General features: G+C 36.8%; 1 protein-coding gene across 11 annotated transcripts in view; it reads left to right on the plus strand.

Annotated features, from left to right (window-relative positions):
• Gria4 (glutamate receptor, ionotropic, AMPA 4) overlaps positions 1-21,913 on the plus strand; it is a 337,970-nt gene that overhangs the window by 284,150 nt on the left and 31,907 nt on the right. For all 11 annotated transcript variants that reach the window (XM_013511180.1, XM_005378006.2, XM_005378007.2 and 8 more), the window contains 3 exons: positions 1,590-1,960; positions 3,900-4,098; positions 11,657-11,904. In XM_013511180.1, coding sequence (XP_013366634.1) covers positions 1,590-1,960; positions 3,900-4,098; positions 11,657-11,904 — 818 coding nt within the window. The remainder of the gene's footprint in view (positions 1-1,589; positions 1,961-3,899; positions 4,099-11,656; positions 11,905-21,913) is intronic.

Here is a 21,913-nt window from a genome sequence, read left to right on the forward strand (position 1 = left end):
AGTAATTAGAAAACATAATGTTTTCTAATATTTTATCTTTAAAATAATAAAAATATTGCCGTGGATATAGCTCAGTGGCACAAGTGCCTGCCTGGTAAGCGCGAGGACCTGAGTTCTATTCCTGGTACCAAAAAATAAATTAATTATTTAATAAAATAATAAAAATATTTATAAAGCAAACTCTAGTGGGACATCTAGAAAGAGTAAAGAGTAAGTAAGTAAAGGGAAGCAGATGACTTGTCCTGATTTGTTGAATCTGTTGTTATTTACTGTTTGCTAGAGATAATCATACATCACTTACACAAGGAAAATGATATAAACAGTGCTAACCTTAGGAAAACAATAGTCTCCCTCAGTACTTCTGGCTCTTATATACGTGGGCATTTACAAGGAAAGAGAAGTTTATTCCTTCTTGAAGACGTGCAGGGCCAGTTCGCAGTCTCCCGAGAGAACATACCTGCAGGGGGACCTTCTCCATCCTTAGCCTCCCCTGGCCTCTGCACGGAGCATCAAATCAGGAACTCCTATATACAGGAGTGAGCGTGAGCGGCAGCTTGTTGTGTGTATGGCTATGTTTCTGATTCCATTTTCAGAACAAATATTTTTCTTTTGAAGTAAATAATTAAAACATTTTATTTGTGGAGCATATGACAGTTTAGTTTTTACACCGTGTTTTATTTCATTTGATTTTAGAGGTGACATGCTTTAATAGGCTCAGATTCCAGAGCTGCCATAGGTGTAAATCTCATCTTTATGTGGCTTAATTCCATCACGTACCAGACAATGACAAACAGCAGGTTATCAGGAAGTATAAACGGGCCATTTTTAAGATGCAGAACGCTGCTTTTAAAAAATTGCTCAAAATCAGAAAACTGGAAAAGGAGGGTGGTTTCTTCTGATCACAATATCAGAATTCAAGCTACTGTGTTCCAAAGTCTTTTTCAAAAATTGGAAGCAGAAAATCAAAGTATGTGCCTAGCAAGAAATAAATGCCAATTTCCAGATTTTTGTGTGTGCACTGAGTTGGAAAATGTCGTCAAACAATGGGTTTTCTTTTATCATACAAACACAGACGCTATGATCAGTTTTCTCGTAGTTGGAAAGGAATAAATAAGAAAGGACTGTTTGAAATTTGCAATTCATAACGTGAAGGGATGGCTGAGTAATGAATCAGTGGCAACATTCCAAACGAAACAGAAAAGGCCGCTGCAGGGCCACACTCCTGCCAAGAAATTCAGAAATCCAGCCATCCCGAAAGACTATTAAGTCTCTTCCTCTGCACTGTCTCAGATCCTCAAAGAGTAGTAACGGTAACGTGAGCTCAAGTTCCCTCCGCACACCCACTCTCTCTTTCTCGTCTTTTTATCTAACTGCTAGCACTAATAAAAGGGTTCCGTGTGATTCGAGTAATGTGGAAATAAATTACCGTTCATGTTTTTATTTACAGTTGGGATTATTTTTTCACGTTGGCACTTAAAAAAAACTTGGAATGAATGCGTGACTGGTTAACGTTGAACGGATCGCTCCAGGGCTGATTGCTTCATGAAATGCGCTAATCTGAGTGTTTCCCTGTGTCTGTTCTCTTACAGAAAGCAGAGATCGCTATTGCGCCTCTGACAATCACTTTGGTCCGAGAAGAGGTCATTGACTTCTCTAAGCCCTTCATGAGTTTGGGCATATCTATCATGATCAAAAAGCCTCAGAAATCTAAACCAGGAGTGTTCTCCTTCTTGGACCCGCTGGCTTATGAGATCTGGATGTGCATAGTCTTTGCCTATATTGGTGTCAGTGTGGTCTTGTTCCTAGTGAGCAGGTTTAGCCCATACGAGTGGCACACGGAAGAGCCAGAGGACGGGAAGGAAGGACCCAGCGACCAGCCTCCCAATGAGTTCGGCATCTTCAACAGCCTCTGGTTTTCCCTGGGTGCTTTCATGCAGCAAGGATGTGACATTTCACCCAGGTTAGACTCAAAACCCCCAGTCTCCACCAATTTCCCAGTAATTGTGAACATTGCACAGAATATCTCTGTGTTCTTCTCCTGGAAGCAGAGCTCAATTCTAAGCAGAGGGTAAATTTGCAATTCCCAAATTAGCATAAGTAGATTCATAGCCAGTTTCTTCTAAGCTGGCACAAAACATCGATACTATACAACATAAAGATGAACTTCCTCAGCGGAAAAGTAAATATTCAAACCACGGGAACTCTAAACGATTAATTTATATCGATATTGCATTCAGTGATTTCACAAATGGAAACTAAAATGGTGGTGTGTGCTTGTAGTCCCAGCACTGTGGGAGGCTGAGGCAAGAAAATAAGAAGCTTGTGAGCCTAGTTCAGGCAGTTTAATGCTTTAGCAAGGCCTTTATCTCTATATTTAAAACAAATTAGAAGGGCTCGGGATGTAGTTTTTAGTGCGAAGGTTCTGGGGTTCTACCCTCAGCAACAAAAAGAAAAAAACCTCAATTGTAGACCAGTCATTCATCTTCATTTTGCTTCCTTTTCAAAAGCGAGTATTGTTGCTGTTGTTACTACTGTTTTCCATTGTCAAAGATAAATGTTGAACTCAATATTCAGCTCAGATAGTTTAAGGGAAATGTCTGTCATGAAACTTCCTAAAAGCTAAGTCAATGCAATTTGTACCAAGTTTATTGTTTTACGTAACAGCACATAAATAAACTAAGTAGCAGGAAAAATAAAGCCAACCATGCAATACATGTTAGTTGCATAGAGATGTTTTTAGAAGTACCTTGGAAAATATAGAACAATCTTTTGCATTTAAAAAAAACTGTGTGTGTGTGTGTGTGTGTGTGTGTGAGAGAGAGAGAGAGAGAGAGAGAGAGAGATCACGTGATCCTGGAGACTGAACTCAGGACATTTACACTGAGGTACATCCCCAGCCCTTATTCTTTTTTTTTTTATTTTAAGACAGGGTCTTGTTAAGACATTAAATTGCCCAGGCTGGGCTCAATTTAAGACTTGCTTGCCTCAGCCTGCAAGAGAGGTGAGATTACACACATGACTTTTTTTTAACCTAAAAACAATTTAGGTTTTTTTCCACAAGAATTTAAAATAGTTTGATGGTCTCAATGAGTGAAATCACTCTGAAAATTCCCTGGATCTTCATAGTTATCTGGTTTTAACTTTTCTTCTGTACTCATATTCATGTTTCATAGCCAGAGAGAGAAGGCAGGAAAAAAACTTCTATATCAGCATATAAAGATACTTTATGATGTACGCTATCCCATCCTCTACTCATCTCAGAAATTGAATAACAAGTGCAGAGACGTCCTGAACTATGGTCACCTTGAAACCCGTTCTAAGCCCCCTTCTTGGCCAGCCTCATGTGAGCTTGTCCTTGCTCACCCTGGCAGGGCTCTCACTGAAGCTAAAGACAGGGTCTCTCCCAAAGGCTCAGAAAAGTAGCCACAAATTTGTACTGAACCTAAGACTCTATCACTGTCCAGATGGGCTGCTATTTTATGTACATCTAAGAGATGAAATAGTCCTGCCTCCTAAACCATGACCCTATATTTTATCTCATCAACCCTAGGCTGCAGCCTGATTTCAGAGAGCCTGCAGTATGAGGGAGAGAGGATATTAAAGAATTTAAGTAAGTGTGCTTCTTCTCTATCAGAAGGAAAGTCATTAAGTTCCACGTTTCTACCAATTAAACAATAAACAGAAAAAGGTCTCCATACCTTCAGTGGCACGTATATTCAGTATAACATACAAGACGTAGGATTATACAGAAATAGTAAAACCTGTCTTGAGTAGATTGTCCGAAAACAAGAATGATACTTGCAGCTGTTACTTTTAAGAATGCTTCGTGAAATTGATGTTTCTTCTTGCCGTGTGTTGGTTAGAGAAAGAAAAATGTGCATTATCTGATTCCCATTTAGATCCCTCTCAGGTCGGATTGTTGGAGGCGTCTGGTGGTTCTTCACCCTCATCATCATATCGTCCTACACTGCCAACTTGGCTGCTTTCCTGACGGTTGAGCGAATGGTCTCCCCCATTGAAAGTGCAGAAGACCTGGCCAAACAAACAGAAATTGCCTACGGAACACTGGATTCAGGGTCAACGAAAGAATTCTTTAGAGTAAGTTAAAGGGAAAACTAATGATGAGATATGTTCATAATTTTGAAATTCAGGCATTTTTCCAAGAGTCGTATTATGACTTTAGCCTTTATAAATTCTGCACACATCATGACAAAAGTTATGTTGGATACTAATACTTCCCGGACTTCATAATCACTTTCATTTAAAAAGCTAATCGATGGGTTCACACTGCAGAGGTAACCCTCTAGGGATAATAACAGTGAAAAAGTAACTAAAGCAACCTTACAATGTCATTTTTCCAAAGCTTTCCAGTACTGATGGCGCTATGGTAATCCTGGATTGGAAAAGATTTGGTTTATGTTTGCTTTTGGGCTAAGAGTAAAAAAGTGAAAGCATGCTTTACTATTTTATTTTCAATAGTCCGTGTTTGTAGTACATAATGTTTACATTCCTTGTGAGGAATTGGTACATCTACCTAAGAAATCTTAATTCCTCTGTCAATCCTCTTTCCCTCCTCATCTCCCCTCAATCCATCTATTGATTCTTTCTTTCTTTCTTTCTTTCTTCTGTTTTATTTCTCTTTCCCTCCTTTTTTCCCTCCCTTCCTTCCTCCTTCCATTACTCCCCTCCCTCCCCCCTCGTTCCTTCCTTCCTTCCGTTCATGTTTCTGGTACATAATGTGCACGTTTCTCGTGTGGAGCTGGTACCTGTATACAACACACCCCAATTCCCTTTTTATGCCCTTTCCCTCCCTTCTCTCACCCACCCTCTTTCTCTTGATTCCCCTCTACTTTGAGAAAGATCTATTATTTCCTATTATCTATCTTTTCCTTTACTCCTTGGGTTTCTCATATAAGAGAGGCCATGCAATATTCAAGTTTGTGTGTGTGATTTATTCCACTTAACATTATGGTCTTAAGATGCATCCATCTTCTTACAAATGAGTCAAGTTTATCATTCTTTTTGACAGAGTATGCCCACTGTGTGTAAATATCCCATTTTCTTTATCCATTCATCTGTTGATGGACATATAGGCTGCTTTCAAGATTTAGCTGTTGTGAACTGTGCTACTATAAACGTAGGTATGCAGGCATTGATATAGTGTGATGTCAGTTCCTTCAGGAATATACGAAGGGGAATATCTACATTAAATGGAATTTTTAGTTTTAGTTTTTTGAGGAATCTTCATACTGATTGCCATTGTGGCTGCACTAGTTTACACTCCCACCAGCAGTGCAGAAGGGTTCCTTTTCCCTGCAGCCTTCCCAGCATTCATTATTATTTGAGTTCTTGGTGATGACCATTCTTTCTGGGGTAAGATGGAATCCCAGGGTTGTTTTACTTTGCATTTCTCGAATGACCAGTGATGTTGAGCATTTCTCACGTACTTATTCATCATTTGTACTTTTTCTTTTGTGAAGTGTCTATTCATTTCACTTGCCCATTTTTCGATTGGGTCTTTTATTTTGGGGAATCTAATATCACAGAGTTTTCTGTATATTCTAGATACTAGTCCTCTGAGGAATAGCTGCCAATTTTTTTCCCATTCTGTCACTTGTCTCTTCACTCTGTTAGTTTTTCCCTTTCCTGTGCAGAAACTTTTTAATTTGATATTTCTCAGTACTACAGTATTTCCTGTGCAACTGGGTTCTGTTCAGAAAGTCCTCGCATACATCTATGACTTCAAAACCTTAATTACAGATTGTACTACTTTTATGAGTTACATTATTCTGTAAAATGTTTTTAGCAATTATTTTCAGAGCAACATGTTTCCTTTCTCATAGGAGGATAGCAGCAAGAACATAAGTTCTGGGTGTCTGTGTTGAGACTGTATGATATTTCACTTGTGTTGATTCTCTGCTTTGCAGACAAAGTTTTTCAAACTGATAAAATTGCACTACCTGGTGGATAGAGTTCCTTTGCCTTTTCCATAAGTACAGCACAAGTTTTGTTGTTGTTGTTGTTGTTGTTAGTTGTTTGATCCATTATGGGGTTGGGTTTTTTGGTCAGTGAACACGTTTTCTGTTTTGGTTCTCTTTAAATCCAGAGATGCATACATGATAATATCTGGTCACAGAAAAGAGTTCAGAACCAAAAACTGAAAAAGTAGTCAGAGATACTTGCACAATTTTGAAGTAGGTAATAACGAACACATTTTATATATGGCATCAATAGTGTGAAGACTACAATGTTCTTTGGTTTAGAAAACATGATATATTTCACCATTTCCTAAGCTTTCATGTAAAAGTACTGGTTGTTCAATATTCATACTTACATGAAATATTTTAGAGATTACATTTTCACTTTAAATATGTACATTTATAATTTCCTCACTCAGCATCAAATGAAAAAACAACTTAAACCAGTTTGAAATTTTCTGTTCTTGAATTTTAGCAAGATGTCCTTTTTTTAAAAAAAAGATTTGATCTTAATAAACTACAGACGTTTACATGAACTAAATCAAGAAAAAATTGCTCAAAAATTCAGTTGAACATATTCTTGGGCACTGCTTTAAAAAGAAATCACTGAACAACATAGTTGTTCATAAATTGGAACACTGTCTACACTTTTAAAAATATCTGTGGATGTTTCTAAAACTCTGTCATGGCAGTAACTTTTATTAAGAATATTCTCCAAATGTAGTTAGTTTACTGAACTTTTTTAACCTAGTAAGCATATCCTCATCTCCACATTTAATAGAAACATAACGCTGTAACCCATTCTAATGTAATTTCAATACATAGCTGAAAATTTGTCACTTTGAAATTGCTTCAAATTTAGTACGTAGGCAAAATTTACTCCTTTTACCTGGGAGCCACTCTGTGTGTGCATCAGAATCAAATGCAGGTTTTTCCTATCGCTTGCATTTTGCTGAAAAGTCATGACTGATTATCATTTAATAAAGGAAATATGTGCAAGCTTATCATTCTGCCTCGTGCGATAAAGAGGAAAAGAAATGTCATCTTGGCTCCCTAAAAAATGTTTCAGTAATAACTCACTGTGGAGGTCTTTGGCATGAAGCACACCAAAAATATTTATTTCTAAACTTCATAAAGTTTGTGAAAAAGCTCCTCCAGCTCTAAAAACTGGTGAGGCAGATAAGAGAATGTACTGATAAGAAATATAAGAATAATGAAAGCTGCTTGCTAAATTTAGATTCTTCCATCCAAACTCTACGAGCACCGGACCTTGTTTCCTTTCTCTCCCATTCAACTTCAGCTTTTAAATTGGAACATTCTTATAAGTATAGGTATTTATTGTTGCAGAACTCTCTGAGCCCTAATGGGACAAGAAAATAGTTTCCCCTGGCAGCATACTTTCAGGAATGCACACATTTGGGTTTCCTGATAAAAAAAATCTCATTCATTTCCTACCTGATTCCTCGCTCTCCTTTCCCATGCATGATGACCTGGTTTAAGGAAACCATTTGTCTGATGAGCTGATGAGAGAGAACGTGAAGAGCATTTTTGTACTTGTCAAAAATGTTTTCTCTTGGGAGCACAGTAATGGCACATCTGTCAGCTCCACTAAGCTGCCTCAGGTGGTGACCTACACTCAGCACTTCAAAAAATGTCGCAGTTATAATCAACTGAGAAAAGAAGTAGGCCATGGGGGGAAATTACATCTGAATTCAACTGTGCATTGGTTTTGTCCCATTATGAAACTTCATATGCTTCATGATCTGTGCACCTTGTTAAGCACAAACTCAGTCATTTAAGGGACGTCTATGCTTGGCACTTAATGACAACCTTGCTGTTTAGGCACTTTTTCATTATACACCTGATGCAAACACGCTGATTTTCATTTCAATGCAGATTTTATCTTGCGCCTGTTCCAGTCATCAGTGAAATCATCAATGCATAAAGGAGGTGGATTACTATCTCAGACTGTAGCATATTATCAAAGAACACACTGATGAGCTCTCACCAGAATAGAACGCCAGTCTTGCTGCATAAGCTGCTACAGGAAAAAAGGAGTTCACCTGCTAGCAACATAAACGTTAACTAAAATGTGTGCTGTTTATTTATAGTTTCTTTAAAAGCAGGTATAGGAGAATAGTTCATTTTTAAGAAATTAAAAGAATAGCACAGCTTTACAACTCCAAGAAATGTTTTAAATAATACAATAACATTGTAAGTCAGCATTTCCTGACCATTAAGTGTCACAATAAATATGAAACAAATAGTTCGGAGAGGAATTTTCTAACTACAAAAAATTATGACTTTTATCTTTGGTTATTTCCTTGAGCATATTTACTTCCCTCAGTTGATTTGTACATGTATACCGTATTACAGTTGAAGGCTTTGGGGCCTTAAAAATTCCTTTGTCACTGTGTATATGAGCTGTCTGGGTGTGCAGGAATTTCCTCCTTTTAGCCAGTCTTATCAAATGTATAAATATTTGCTTGCCCTCACTGCATAGCAAGCATTGTCTTGCAGTTTCACACAATAAACACAGGAGTAGTTCTCAGTCCTTCACTGCTTGATTCCTTCTTTGTTTTCCCCATGTGTAAGTTATATGCAAGTTGTGTTCCTTTAAATCAGAATAGAATTTGCAGATATTAACATGTTGACAAGCTGAGCTGATTTTTTTCCTCCAAAAAATCAGTGCTTTCATCTTTCCTCTATTTTCCACTGAGATTCAGTTTCACACTTTCTGTTGTACTTAAGGCCTCTTAAATTTAGCATAACTACTCTACAGCCTCCTCTTTCTTTCGCCTGTTAAAAAGACTGAATCAAACCATTAAAGAGAATAAAAAATAAAGACAGAAGAGTTCTAAAGGACACAGAGTTTCACCAACAAAATGATAGGCTGGTGTATTGCATATTGTTGTCTCTGTTCTTGGCATTTTGCTATTGTTCTTTTTTTAAATACTTTTTAAAATAAAATTTAAAAAAGACTGAATCAAATTGCTTTGCATTTAAATTATGCATAATTCAATATAGTTAAACAAATGTAGTAATTTTCCTTATATTAATACTGTAATATAAAAATGGACTTTTTTATTTTTATTTTAAAAAATTAAAAGACTAACAAAACAATGGAGACAAAATCAAAACAACACAAAAACAACAAAAATGATACATGACTTTAAAACAAAATGATAGGAGTTAACAATGCTCAGTCCACCCGAAGTAAGAATGTAAGATTGATCAAACAATCAAAGACAGTAACAAGTTAAAAAAAGAAAACCACTGGAAATGATGCAGAGCTTCACCATACAAGACGGGCAGAGTTCAACAATAGTTCTTATACTGCATATGGTTGTTTTCAGATCAGTCATTCTGATTACCAGATTCAAGCATGCAAAATTGATCAAGAAAAAAGAAAATTTTAAGCATTGATTGTCCCTTTCAATAAACCACAGACATCAGCAATACACCTATTCCAGCTATTTATATGTATATATATAGAAATGCACTCTTAGAAAGTATCATTGGCCTACAAGTACTAAGCTGTAGAAACACTTCTTCCATTTTGCTGTGTGAGTTTTGGTTTAACTGTTCTCTTCTTTTAGTATTCATGTTGATTTTATTTTTCATAGCAAAATCTACAATATCTTTTGGAGTGGAACTCTCAAGTTATAAATATATAAAAAAGTGATTATATGTCTAAAAGATTTCTTTATTAACACTTAGCTGAATTTGAAATCATCACAATAGATAAATAAGAACAATCTTTTGATCATGTGATCCAGAAAATTAATGTTTCTGAGAAGTCATTGTAAAGTAAAAGAGTTGATTTCCTGGAATAGATCTCCACTTTTATTTATTTTTTAAAAATGAGACAGGAGAAGGACTTGTTAGAGGTAGATATAGGACACCCTCCACATTGGACTGGGGTTGCTCAGAGAAATGAGGAGGCAGAACTCTACTTTCAGAGTAGGGATGAGTGAGACCTAACTACACGGCCTAGCTAATGGATCCTGTAACTGAGGTTTTGAACCATTCCTTTTTCTGGGGAGCCACATAAAATCTTTGCAACAGAATGTTTGCAATTGAATTGAACCCAGCGTTAGCACACAGTTTCCTAGTATGAGGATTTCTATAGCCAGAAGTCACATGTCAACACCTGAACACACACATATATTCATCACAATGTCTATGTTATGAGACACTTCTCAAGTGTTCGTAGCATTAAAACATTTCATAAGACAACAGAGAATATCTGTTTCCCTCCCTGACACTTGTCAATGTTGGATTATACATTTTCTTTGATATTTAAATATGTGAATTATTCTGCAGTTTATTATAGGTTTATTGACTACTAATTTCCCATTTTTGGAAATTAGAATTTTGAAAACCACTTTTATTTGTTTTTTTTTTCTTGTCCACCTGATTTCCTTTTTTCCAAAAATATATATCCCTAATTTTCTATTCAGAATATTTGTTGATTATTGAAGTGGACTATATTTGATTATTTTAGTGGACTATATTTGATAAAAAGAAAGATCAATGTAATAAATATGCATGCTACTCAGAATTAGATCCACATGTAAAATCTCCACTGCTTTTTATTTAGATTCAGATATAAAATTTATAAATATTATTGAATAGGTGTAACCATAAAAGTCTATGTGAAACATCCAAACAGCATTTGGGCTTTTCTAACTTACTAAATAAATCTTTTGGGAACACGAGTTCATTTGCATATGTTTTTACATTAAATATACATACACAAATGAAAGACATCTAAGCCCAATGGAGATGATAGTGAAATGACCTGGGCAAATTACCTCGTGGGACTAAGATACATAGAGCTCAGGCAGACAGAAGTAATTTATAAAAAGAAATAATTTCTTGGCTGGTGTCAGGACATTAGAATGATAAACTTAGCAAAATACAAAACAAGAAAATAGTAATCAGTTTGCTTCAAAGCTCTATAAGTCTTACATGGAAATATGGTCAGAAAAAAGTTAGATAATGTTTTGACCAACAGAATTTGGTACTTCTCTTGTGTGTTTCATTTGTAAATGATAGCCAATTTTTTCTTCTTCAGTGTTAATCAATTTGATGTGAAATGAACTTTTTATACATCCTATTGGGCCAGGGATACAGCTCAGCAGCACAAGCGCCTGCCTGGCAATCTCAAGGTCCTGAGTTCAATTCCCGGTATCAAAAAAAAAAAAAAAATCCTATTTTGCAGCATGAGAAAATGGTAAAGATACTTATCATAACTTGAAATCAACATTAAAAAGAATTTTACAAATTTGAAATCAAATCCTACCTGGGCCTTTTCAAGCTTGTGGTGAAGACAATATAAAACATGGTTTTAGATGGTCAACGTTCTTCTTTGCCGTCTACGTTTAAAAAATAATGTCGCTATTTAAGCAGTTGACTGTGGTAATTCTTATTGCAAGAGGTCCAAGCTTCTTTACATCTCTAACATTTCAATGATTTTCTTAAGTAGTTTTAAAGGACAGTTCTCCAGTTGTTAAAAAATAATGTTGCGTTGTTATTATTATGTTACTATAGGGCAAATGGGAGGTAGAGGGCAGTGGAAAGATACTGAAAGCCTTTATCCTCATCTTGATCCGGGCAATATTAACAGGCTGTTCTCTTTTTCCTGTATTTAATTTTATTTTCATTTCCTCCAGAGATCAAAAATCGCAGTGTATGAAAAGATGTGGACCTACATGCGGTCAGCAGAGCCGTCGGTGTTCACTAGGACTACAGCTGAGGGAGTAGCTCGCGTCCGCAAATCCAAGGGCAAATTTGCCTTCCTTCTGGAGTCCACTATGAATGAGTACATTGAGCAACGAAAGCCATGTGACACCATGAAAGTGGGAGGAAATCTGGATTCCAAAGGCTATGGAGTAGCAACGCCCAAGGGTTCCTCATTAAGGTGGGTGGAATAGTATAACAATAGAACATGTGTTGTTATAGTATTCCACCTTCCCTGATGTCCCCGAGAGAATTCTTTTCTTTTGTGTGTGAACATGGTATGTTTGTTTGTTTGTTTGTTTGTTTTCTTTTTATCCATTTCATACTTTTTTGGCCAACAATCAGGTAATTTTTAAAATTTCGAAGTAATCATAGTTGACATAAATCTTTGAAGGCCATATAAAAACCAAACTGGTTGAACACTCGCTGCTCCCAGCAGGCCTACAATATGGGTAGCATATGCTTGTATAGCTCATCGATTTTGTTTTTTGACCACCAACATATGCACCGTCATTGTGTCAGTAGTAATTCTATATTTTATCGTCATTTTTAAAAGTATTCCTGGCTGCTCGTTTCTGAGTAAGAAGAAATCAACTTCTTCTAAGCAAACCACTTTCTTTTCCATTTCAGTGTTTCATTTGTTACGGCATCATTCTGTTTCAGACCATCTAGAGGCTGTATTGCATCAACTTTTGAAATCACCTCGGTTTATAAAAGTAACCATAGTCTGAGGGGAAACAGGCTCTGGTTTTATAGTGCTTACTCAAGTCACACTCCTGCCTATTTCAAAGGGAGTATGGTGTAAGTAAGAGCTGTAAAATTAGACCCAAGACCATTCAAACATGTTTGCAGAGAGACACAAAACGTGATTTATAAGTGAAACTCTCCACATTGGGTTAAAAGTGAGACTTTCATTCTTATGGAAATATTGGTTAAATCTGCCCTTTTCATCCTTTTGATCCTGGACATAGAAAATGCACATGTTTGTGTCCAGGAGGCAGAATTTCCTATTTTCCTTAAGCAATAAAGGCTGCTGTTGAATCGATGGGACCAGAGCCCATCGCAAGCGGTGACTGAGAGATTGCTCTGGTCTCAGTGCTGCTTAGGAGAGAGACACACAAAGCACAGATTCAAGAGGAAATCAGAATCTTTGCTAAAGGACTTAACCAAGAACCTGGTCTTGAAAAATGATGTCTCTGGTAAGCCACTGAACAATGAAGGTAATGAGACTTGCATTCTTGCCCACAACAAATGAAAGCAATATACGTATCACATGATTGTTTTCATTGACTTCAAAAAGGGAACTGCAGTGTGATTTGAGATGTGTGTTGGGTGGGGGAAGGGTTAAGACACATAGATACAATTACTGGTATTGCGTGGGGCTGTGTTAAGCAACACGCATTTACAAGCAACATGGTAATAACTAGAGGAAGGTTTACAGTATGTTATAAGACGGACAATTTTAAGAGGAGATTGGGAACACTAGTAAAGACTAGTTGACAGTTGACTTTGGTGATGCTGTTCTGATTTATTTGAACTTATATCCCTGATGAAACTGAAGAAATGTGCAGTAAGAAATTCAAACTAATAAATTATACATTATAGAGTTTTACCCCAAGAGACTTTGACCATTCAGAAACTTAAACTGGCACCAAGATGTTTAGTCTTTATACTTTGCAGTAAGGAAAACGCTATAGTTTCAATGAGGTCAGTTAGCAAATAAATTTCTGTTGGGGTAGTAGTTAGCAGAGTACCTTAGTGTAAATAATTTAAATGACAAAGAAGGGGTGGAAGCAATGATGGCTGATATGTAGATCAGTGTTCAGTCTATTGGTTACATTCACTGGATTTCTCTCTTGCCCTTAATTAATTCTTTGTGGATGTAGCTGCCTTTTCCTCTGTCTTGTGTCTCCTGATAAAGTCAAGCTCCAGAAACTGAATTTGGCCCTAAGAAACGGGTACATCTGACTCCCATTGATGGCAAGAGAGTTCCCTCTTAAATGTGCCACTTTGTCAAACCCACACTACAGGGATTGTTTGGGGAGACGCTGAAGGGCTTCATCTGTCTGGAACTGTATAATAATCAGCCATTGGCTTCCCCCTCTTTTCCTGTCCTTCCCTCGATCTTGTTAATGAGGCAATTGTTAAACTCAGCTTCCTTGAAGGAGAGTTTGTTTATGCACTTTGTTTTTGTATATACCACAGTTTCCTGAGCAAGCTGGCCCCTGCATGCCAAAACCACAGTATTTTGTACTGTTTTCTGAGAACATTCAAAGGACACTGAAGGCTAACTGGCATTCACCTTACCTTCTATGGCCTGACTCCCCAGGCCCAGCCATTTAAGCATGAGGCTCATTAGGTTTAAATTCTCCTTCTTATTACCCTAGGATTCTTCTTTTTTCATAAGAGGCAAGCTAATATAGACAAGAACCAATGATGTCTTCTGCATAAACTTTTTAACTTGTAGAAGCAAGTTCCAATTAATTCCATTCATTACACTGAGATGCAGAGGGCATACCCATATGGAGTGTCTTTGAAACCTATCTTAATTTGGTCCACTAGAGACTTACACCTGTTTTTCTATAAGATCTTTTCCTAGCTAGTTCTTTAGAGTAATTGCTTTAGATGTGGTAAGAGACGTGTATTTCATCAACCACACCTTTCTCACAAACACTGCTGTTTTGATTCTTGAAGCAATGTGAGCATTTAAGAGAAAGAAAACAGTAATCTTTCCTTCTGTATAAGCTTAACCAGAGAATGCTAACAAAGGAGAAGCAATGCTCCTTTGATCAACGAGCTATAAATTTTCAAGTCTTGCTGTTCATTGAAAATGCTTCAGAATAAATGCCCCAGAAAACGAGCACAGTGTGGTACATAATTAGGGTGGAACCACAGGACTTTTTTATAGACTTTAGAACAAATGCAATTAGGAGAATGTATCTCTGATGGGGCTTAAAAGCATACCACAAGACTGATGACTGGCATGCGTTTCTACGGTAAAGAATGATATACAGAGATACTTATAGTTCAGAAAGACTGTTTGAGATGAGGGTTGGCTAGATATGTACCTGAAAATTTAAAACCATTGGGCTGTAAGTTATACACAGCCAATAACAATGTCCAGAAATTATTGGTGTATTGTACTTCAACATAGATTTTCCAATCGTAAGGTTACAGAATAATGCAAAATATGTAGGTCTTTATTTCTACTGAAGTCGCTTCCCACATGCACAGTGTTATATATACGTCTGTCAGTACGACAGCTTCCTCCCCATCCCATTTCCATTGCCCTTGACAATCCAGAACAGTTGTAAAAGGCTTTTTTGAGCTAATAAATTTGTAAAATTGCTTTGAAATATACACTTCAGATGAGATTATAATGAAATGTAAAGTTGAGATGAGGAGGAATATTTTGACTTTATTACTAATACTATCAAACATTGTCACCTTCCTTCCATAAACTGACAATAGTAGATATCCACTATAGGTACTTTAGTATTTATAAAGATATATTTTACTACAAAATTATTATCAATGCTACTAAATTTTATATGCTCTACTAATTATTTTTTATTGACTTTACAATGTAATAAATAGACCTATGAAAAGTTGTTTTTTAGAATAAATAATGTGGTTAATATAGATTGTCCAGTGAGTATTTTAGATGGGAATGTTCCTTTTAAAATAGTAATAGTATTTGACATCTGTGAATATCTTCAGGAAATACAACTGTGGGTCTCATCTGAAAATGTTTCCTGGTCCTTGTAAGGCCTGAATACTTTATATCTTTATTATTCACCTTGATAATTCCCATACAAATTTTGCCTTTTCTAAAGTTATTTGAGGGACTGACTAAAAGAAGACAAATGTGGTTACCCAAAGAAAGAGTTTCAAAGGAGAATAGCTGCAATAGAACTTATAATAGCGGGTGGATTCTGGAAAAATGATGCCCAGCTGGACCTGGCAATCTCACTTGCAAAACCCACGCCAAGAGGAACCGATCCTTTGAAACCATACCCATCACGGCTCTTTCACAACAGGCAGCTCAGAGCCTTTTTGCAGTAGCATAGCAATGGATGAGGGAGTATCAAGAAAGAGAAGTAAAATACCACATCATTCATCAGACTTTTCTTTCAGTACTGAACAAAACCACTGGCCTCACAGACAGCCCACATCTAGATCTGTTTCAGGATGAATAGAGTTCTCCATAAGCCAAATTATGTTCTTCCACTTTGGATATTTGCCAGAGCAGAAATATTAAAATTAGTATTCAAGTTCATGTATGAATAATGTATTATCCCAAGGAGCCATTTTGCCATGTGCAACTTGTATACTTAGTCATAAGTTCCATTGTACTGTGAAGTTTTAGAAAAAAGGAATTTACTGGGCATTGTGTGTGTGAATAAAGAAATGAACCACATTTCAAAACTTAGAAACAAGACAACCTTCATTACTTAATGTAGACACTAGAAAAAATTAAAAGTTCAGAAACATGAGGCTAAGTACTTAATTACTGATTTCTGAGCATTACTTGACCTCAAATGGATGATCTTTTACATCTTCCAGTAATGAGTCAAAGTAAATCGGTACACAATTTTTTTATTACATTCATCATTAAGGAAAGAATGTCTATGCCTATCTTCCATTTTCTTATTAAAAGATGCCACATAGCGAGGTGTAGTGGCTCACACCAGTAATCCCAGCACTTGAGAGGTTGAGGCAGGAAGATCGCCACAAATTCAAGGCCAGCCTTGGCTGTACAGTGAGTTCAAAGCTAGTCTGAACTACACAATGCAAGTCTGTCTCAAAAATAAATAAATACATACATAAATAAAGATGCCACAGATAGTTTTGTGTTCCCATCATATTTAGAAGGTAATCTACGAGGACAGAGATTGCACAAGCACAATAAAGTCAAGTCACACTCTTAACCTACACATGCACACATGCACACAAATCCCCCTTGTGGTGATAGACTTAAACAGCTGCCCAGTTTGTTACTAGACATGATGTTTATGATGGATACCAAGTATTTTGCTTTCATACACTGAGCTCTCATATGGTAAAGACATGGATGTTATATGGGTCCCAGGGAAAAAATAATTGCATGGTATCATCTGTAGACTTTATTCTTTTCTTGCTGGAAGTGGAGCTCAATAGGGAGCATAAAACTTTAGTTATCATTTGAAATTTCAGTTTTTTAATTGAGTTCTTTCTGGTAATTTTTTATGATAGAAGTTATAGATCATACAAAGAGAAAACAAATGCTGCTTTTTTTCTGCATTGCTCTAATACTTATCTGTAATTATACATGTTTGCCTTTTTTTTCCTCCAAAATAATGGTGAAATAACTTGCCTTCAATCCTTGGACAGATAACTCAGTGAATGTTTGTTGGCTTCCAGTCGAGAATTTACCAGGTAGTTTTTCATTGTTCACTTTTGGGGATGCTTTGCAGGTTCCCAACTAGGAAACATCAGGTTGAAATGCTTCTGAATTCAGTATTAGCCTTTAGCTCTTTACAGTCCTCCATGCAGAAGTTGTATTTTAGTAACTTTATCGAGACAATGGGAAATTTGTGACCATTTTAGTTTCTACCACTTTAAGAAGGATAAATTTAACAAGATAAAATTGATATAAAAAAAAGTTGAGCAGTTTATTGAAGCCTTTAGAACTCGATACAGTGAGGAATCCAAGACTACATCCCAATTCTCATAGGCAAAGAGAAGCCAGAATTCCAAACTGTTACTCTTTGAACCCATCCAATTGCTTTAGGGACAAATCCTATAAAATGGGAACAATATCCAAAAAAGAATGTGCGAATCCCACAGAATTCACTTAATTCTGTGGCAACACAAACTCACATGGGTAGAGAACCTATAGTGGCTAGGTGAGGTGTCCTTGACTTCCACATGCCAAGTGTAGCTAAGGCCAAAGCTCATAATTTGATCCATAATAAGTGCACTGAAGATCTCTGGATAAATTTACCCCCACATGTGTAGCACATTCACATGTTTTCTCTTGGCATACGATAAGTAGCCATATAGGCTCCACACTACATCACCCATCTTTACAGATCACTTCAAGGAATGGCCTCCAGACACGACTGCCCCCCACCCAGTGGTCAGGTTAAAATGAGATGTGGGAAGAACAAAGCAAATTTGTAGGAATTCTGTGAGTTTGGATCCATCTTTCTGTAATGGTGGATGCGGGCCCAGTTAAGAGTTCTCTGGAACTCAGACTATAAAACAATGCAACCAGGGAAGACCTCCACAGGGGTTCTTGCAACGCTAACGTCTAGAGAGAAACACAGCTGAAACACCTCAGTGAGAGGATCAGCTAGTGACAGCAAAATGTCAGAAAAGATCTCTTAACAAAAGGATAGGACTTGAAAAGACATAATGGAAGAGAAATTTATACTGAATTTGGAATCCTAGAGCCATGATTTCATGGAATCATGGGCTTCCATGAAACTTGGAATCGTAGACCCAGGAAGACAAGGAGAGCAGGATGTATTATTAGAGTGTGTATTAGGATGCCTGGAGCTGTTGTTTTATACTGAATTGTGGCTGAATGTATGGGAGAGCTGCTCATATCTAAGGCTTAGCTGCAGAACAAACGTCCTGCACCAGAGAAATTATCCTTGTGAGACTTTCAGCATCCCCAAGGTCACCTGGCAAGAATGAATTGACAAAGTGTGTAGGCAGAGAAAGTCTGCACTCCTGTAACAGGAAAGAACAGGAGGGCAGAACATAACATCGTGAGAGATGGTTTAGACCAAAGGCAAAGCCTTATTATGTGCAAGGGTTTAGTGCAGAGACCAGCGCCTGCTCACTGCGGTGCATTACACTTCAACAATTTTCCTTTGCCATTGAACTCGCCTCCATTTCCTCACACCCAGCATTCTCCAAGTCAAGATTTAAATTCTCAAAGAAAAGCTTTTTGTTCCTGTGGTGCATGATAGCAGTTTCTATCATGACTGCACAACCAGGCTTGAGTCCTTTCAATAATACTGCAGTTACTAAGTAAATGTGTCAGGTTAATTTTCACCACCACAGGATCTCACAGTATAGGATCATCACTTCTATAGATGGTGAATGCTCGTAAATTCACAAGTATAAACTTGTCTGTATTTGGATTATAAGTACCCTTAATTTATCCTCAGCACATCAGCAAGGATCATGTGACAAGTTTTGTGGTGTTCTTCAGACTAACCTTCCTCCTTGAAGATAGCCTAGGGACCTCAGCACAGGCTGCTTGGGGAGATGGTAACTTCCAGAACTCATACAACTCTGAAGAGTTTGGCAAGAAGAAAAACATTATAATCATGCTGCGGTAGATTTCTTCCTCTCCCTACTTCAGGCCACTTTTAGCTAAGGATAGCAGTAGAACAGGGAAGGATTTAAAGAAGAGAGTAAAACATATTTGCAATAGTTAGATACGTAAAGAATATTTCACATGCACACGTAATCATACTCATACAAATGGCTTTGGAGGAAGATGTGGTGATAGTCATGTTTACCATGAACCTCCAAAAGGCTTAGAATGGGCTGGGGACTTAGCTCAGCGGCACAGCACCTGCCTGGTAAATGTAAGGTCGTGAGTTTGATTCCTGGTACCGGAAAAAAAAAACAAAAAAATGCTTAGAATAAAATACTATAAAATACACTTTATTCTGAATATAATCTAATCTTCAGTAGAATTCTATTCCATGCCACTTCAATGCACTTTCATGTTAATGATCAACATCTACTTAGTAGATCACAAAAAATAATGATTTTCTTCAAAAATTAAAATATACCCATTTTTTCAGCATAAAACTCATAAGGAAAACCATTTGTCCACAGCTTTAGACATTATTAACTTTTGTTTCTAAAAATAGTATCAGCCAATATGGGGCCAAATTAATGATTCATACTTAAGAAAAGGAAGATAAAATAGTTTGGTAGTCATTTAGAATGATCTAGAAAATAGTATTAGCTGGTTTAGAATTATATTCCATTGTAATTGAAGTGGGAATAAGAAAGTGTGGCTCATTTATTTCAAGGCTTATTCCCTCCCACCAAAAATTCAGCCTATAATGCTGTTTCTCAATGAAATGACTTCTGAGATAACTTCACCACAAATATTCAGTATCATATACACTTGGCTATGCGTAAGTAGAAGATCACCGTTCGGTTCGACAAAATGCCTAGCCATGCCCTTGAGCCTTATTAGAAACAAATATTATATTAATTATAAAAATATTTTAAATAATAATTATAGTAACAAAAGTTACAAATAGCATGAACACATTATCATCCTTAAAATCAAAGTCTTTTTATGATTGAAAAATAGTTTCTTACAAATGAACAGAGTCTATTTCTAAAAATCTAGAATACATTGTGAAGTAATATACATCCACTGAAATACACTTCCCTAAACTTTGTGGAACCTTTTCAATATATTCCTTTAATATCACATGATTCAACAATAAAGAAACATTAAAGGTGCGAACTCCACTTTTCAGAGTGTATGCTAGTGGGAGCTGGGGATTTAGTTCAGTGGCAAAAGCACCTGCCTGGCAAGGGCAAGGTCATGAGTTCAATTCCTGATACCAGAAGAAAAACAAAACAAAACAAAGTGTACACTAGTGAGGTACTGGAGAATTCTATGAGTTTAAAATACCACTGATCATACAATCGCATATGCTATTTTATTGGAATAAAATTATTTCATTTCTTTTTAATTGTGAGATATTTAAAAATGTTAAAAATTCAGTGTTTTCTCTAAGTACTAGAAATCTGAGAGCTAACTGGAATTAGAATTAAACTGCAGTCAAACAAATGTGACACAAACAGTTCCTCATTTTCAGAGGGAATAAAAGAATACTGTGTATGGCTCTCCCCTGCTTTGATCCCTCACAAACAGAAGATATAAAAATTGTCAGGAGCCACTTCCTGGGTCTCTATTACAATTGAATCCAGCTGATTACAATGCATGGTGCTGAAAGATCTATAACTTCTGAATGTCCGTCCCTCTTTGAAGTAACAACACACCAAATTCTTGGTAGTAACTAAGGAAAGACATTGTGAGCTCCCAGCTCTCAATCTCCACTATTCCAGACCTTTGCAAATAGAAACATGCACACAAACACGTGCGCGCGCGCACACACACACACACACACACTCAAAGCAGTATAAGCAAAAGCAACTGACTTACATTGTTGGTGCCATTAGCAGAGAAAATAATTTTAAAGGAAACCACAAGAGCACAAGGAAAAGCTTAAAATGAAGGCAGATATTCAGAGTCTTAAGACACTCCCCTGACCTTTGCCTTATCTTTGAAGCTAATAGGTAAACAGAAGTGAACATTGTCCGAAGGAAGCTGACTTCAAATTGTCTAGGGAGAGGCTGGGGATTTAGCTCAGCGGCCAAAGCACCTGCCTGGCAAGCACAAGGTCGTGAGTTCGGTTCCCGGTACCGGAGAAAAACCAAAAAAAAAAAAAAGAAATTGTCTAGGGAACAGGCTGGAAAGTTACTATTAAATGATAATATTGAATGAGCTAAAAAAATCAGTTGATACATCGTTTGATTTGTTCACTTAATTTGTTAGTTTGTCCACTTAAAAATGATTGTGTATCAGTTTGGTTCATATAGGACACCAAAAGTTACTGATATTTAATGTCAAGCACTAACACTAATAATGCAATGTTATAGCTTTCAAGCCACTGCCACATATATTTTTAGTTGCTCCTTTTAACCCTTTTGCGTGTGTCATTTTATTATAGCGGAGACACGGTAAACTAGAGATGTTAAGTGACTTGCCCTTAGTCCCACAGCTGAAGCTAGAACTGCGATTTTCTGACTCCCTCCAGTGCTCTTATGGGAAACAAACAAAAAATACTTTTCCATATAGATACAGTTCCTTTGAAAACTAACCTGCAGTTTCTGTAACTCTTCCATGCCAAAGTTTGGTATTTCCAGGTATGTTGAAAATGTATCTACATAGTTCAAGCCTCTATAATTTTTAATTTATTTTTAATAAACTATATAATTTTTGTGGAGCTGAAGAAATGACACAAGAATCAATTTCAGGTTAACACAATGAAAGATTTTACAATTAAAACTAGCTGTCTCCCAAAAGAAGAAATTGGCTTACCGCTCCCAATGTCAGACTTGTTGGAGTAAAAGTAAAACATACTCCCCTATCA

The sequence above is a fragment of the Chinchilla lanigera genome, unplaced genomic scaffold (genome assembly GCF_000276665.1).
Source record: "Chinchilla lanigera isolate Chin_1 unplaced genomic scaffold, ChiLan1.0 scaffold00011, whole genome shotgun sequence".
Taxonomy (NCBI): domain Eukaryota; kingdom Metazoa; phylum Chordata; class Mammalia; order Rodentia; family Chinchillidae; genus Chinchilla; species Chinchilla lanigera.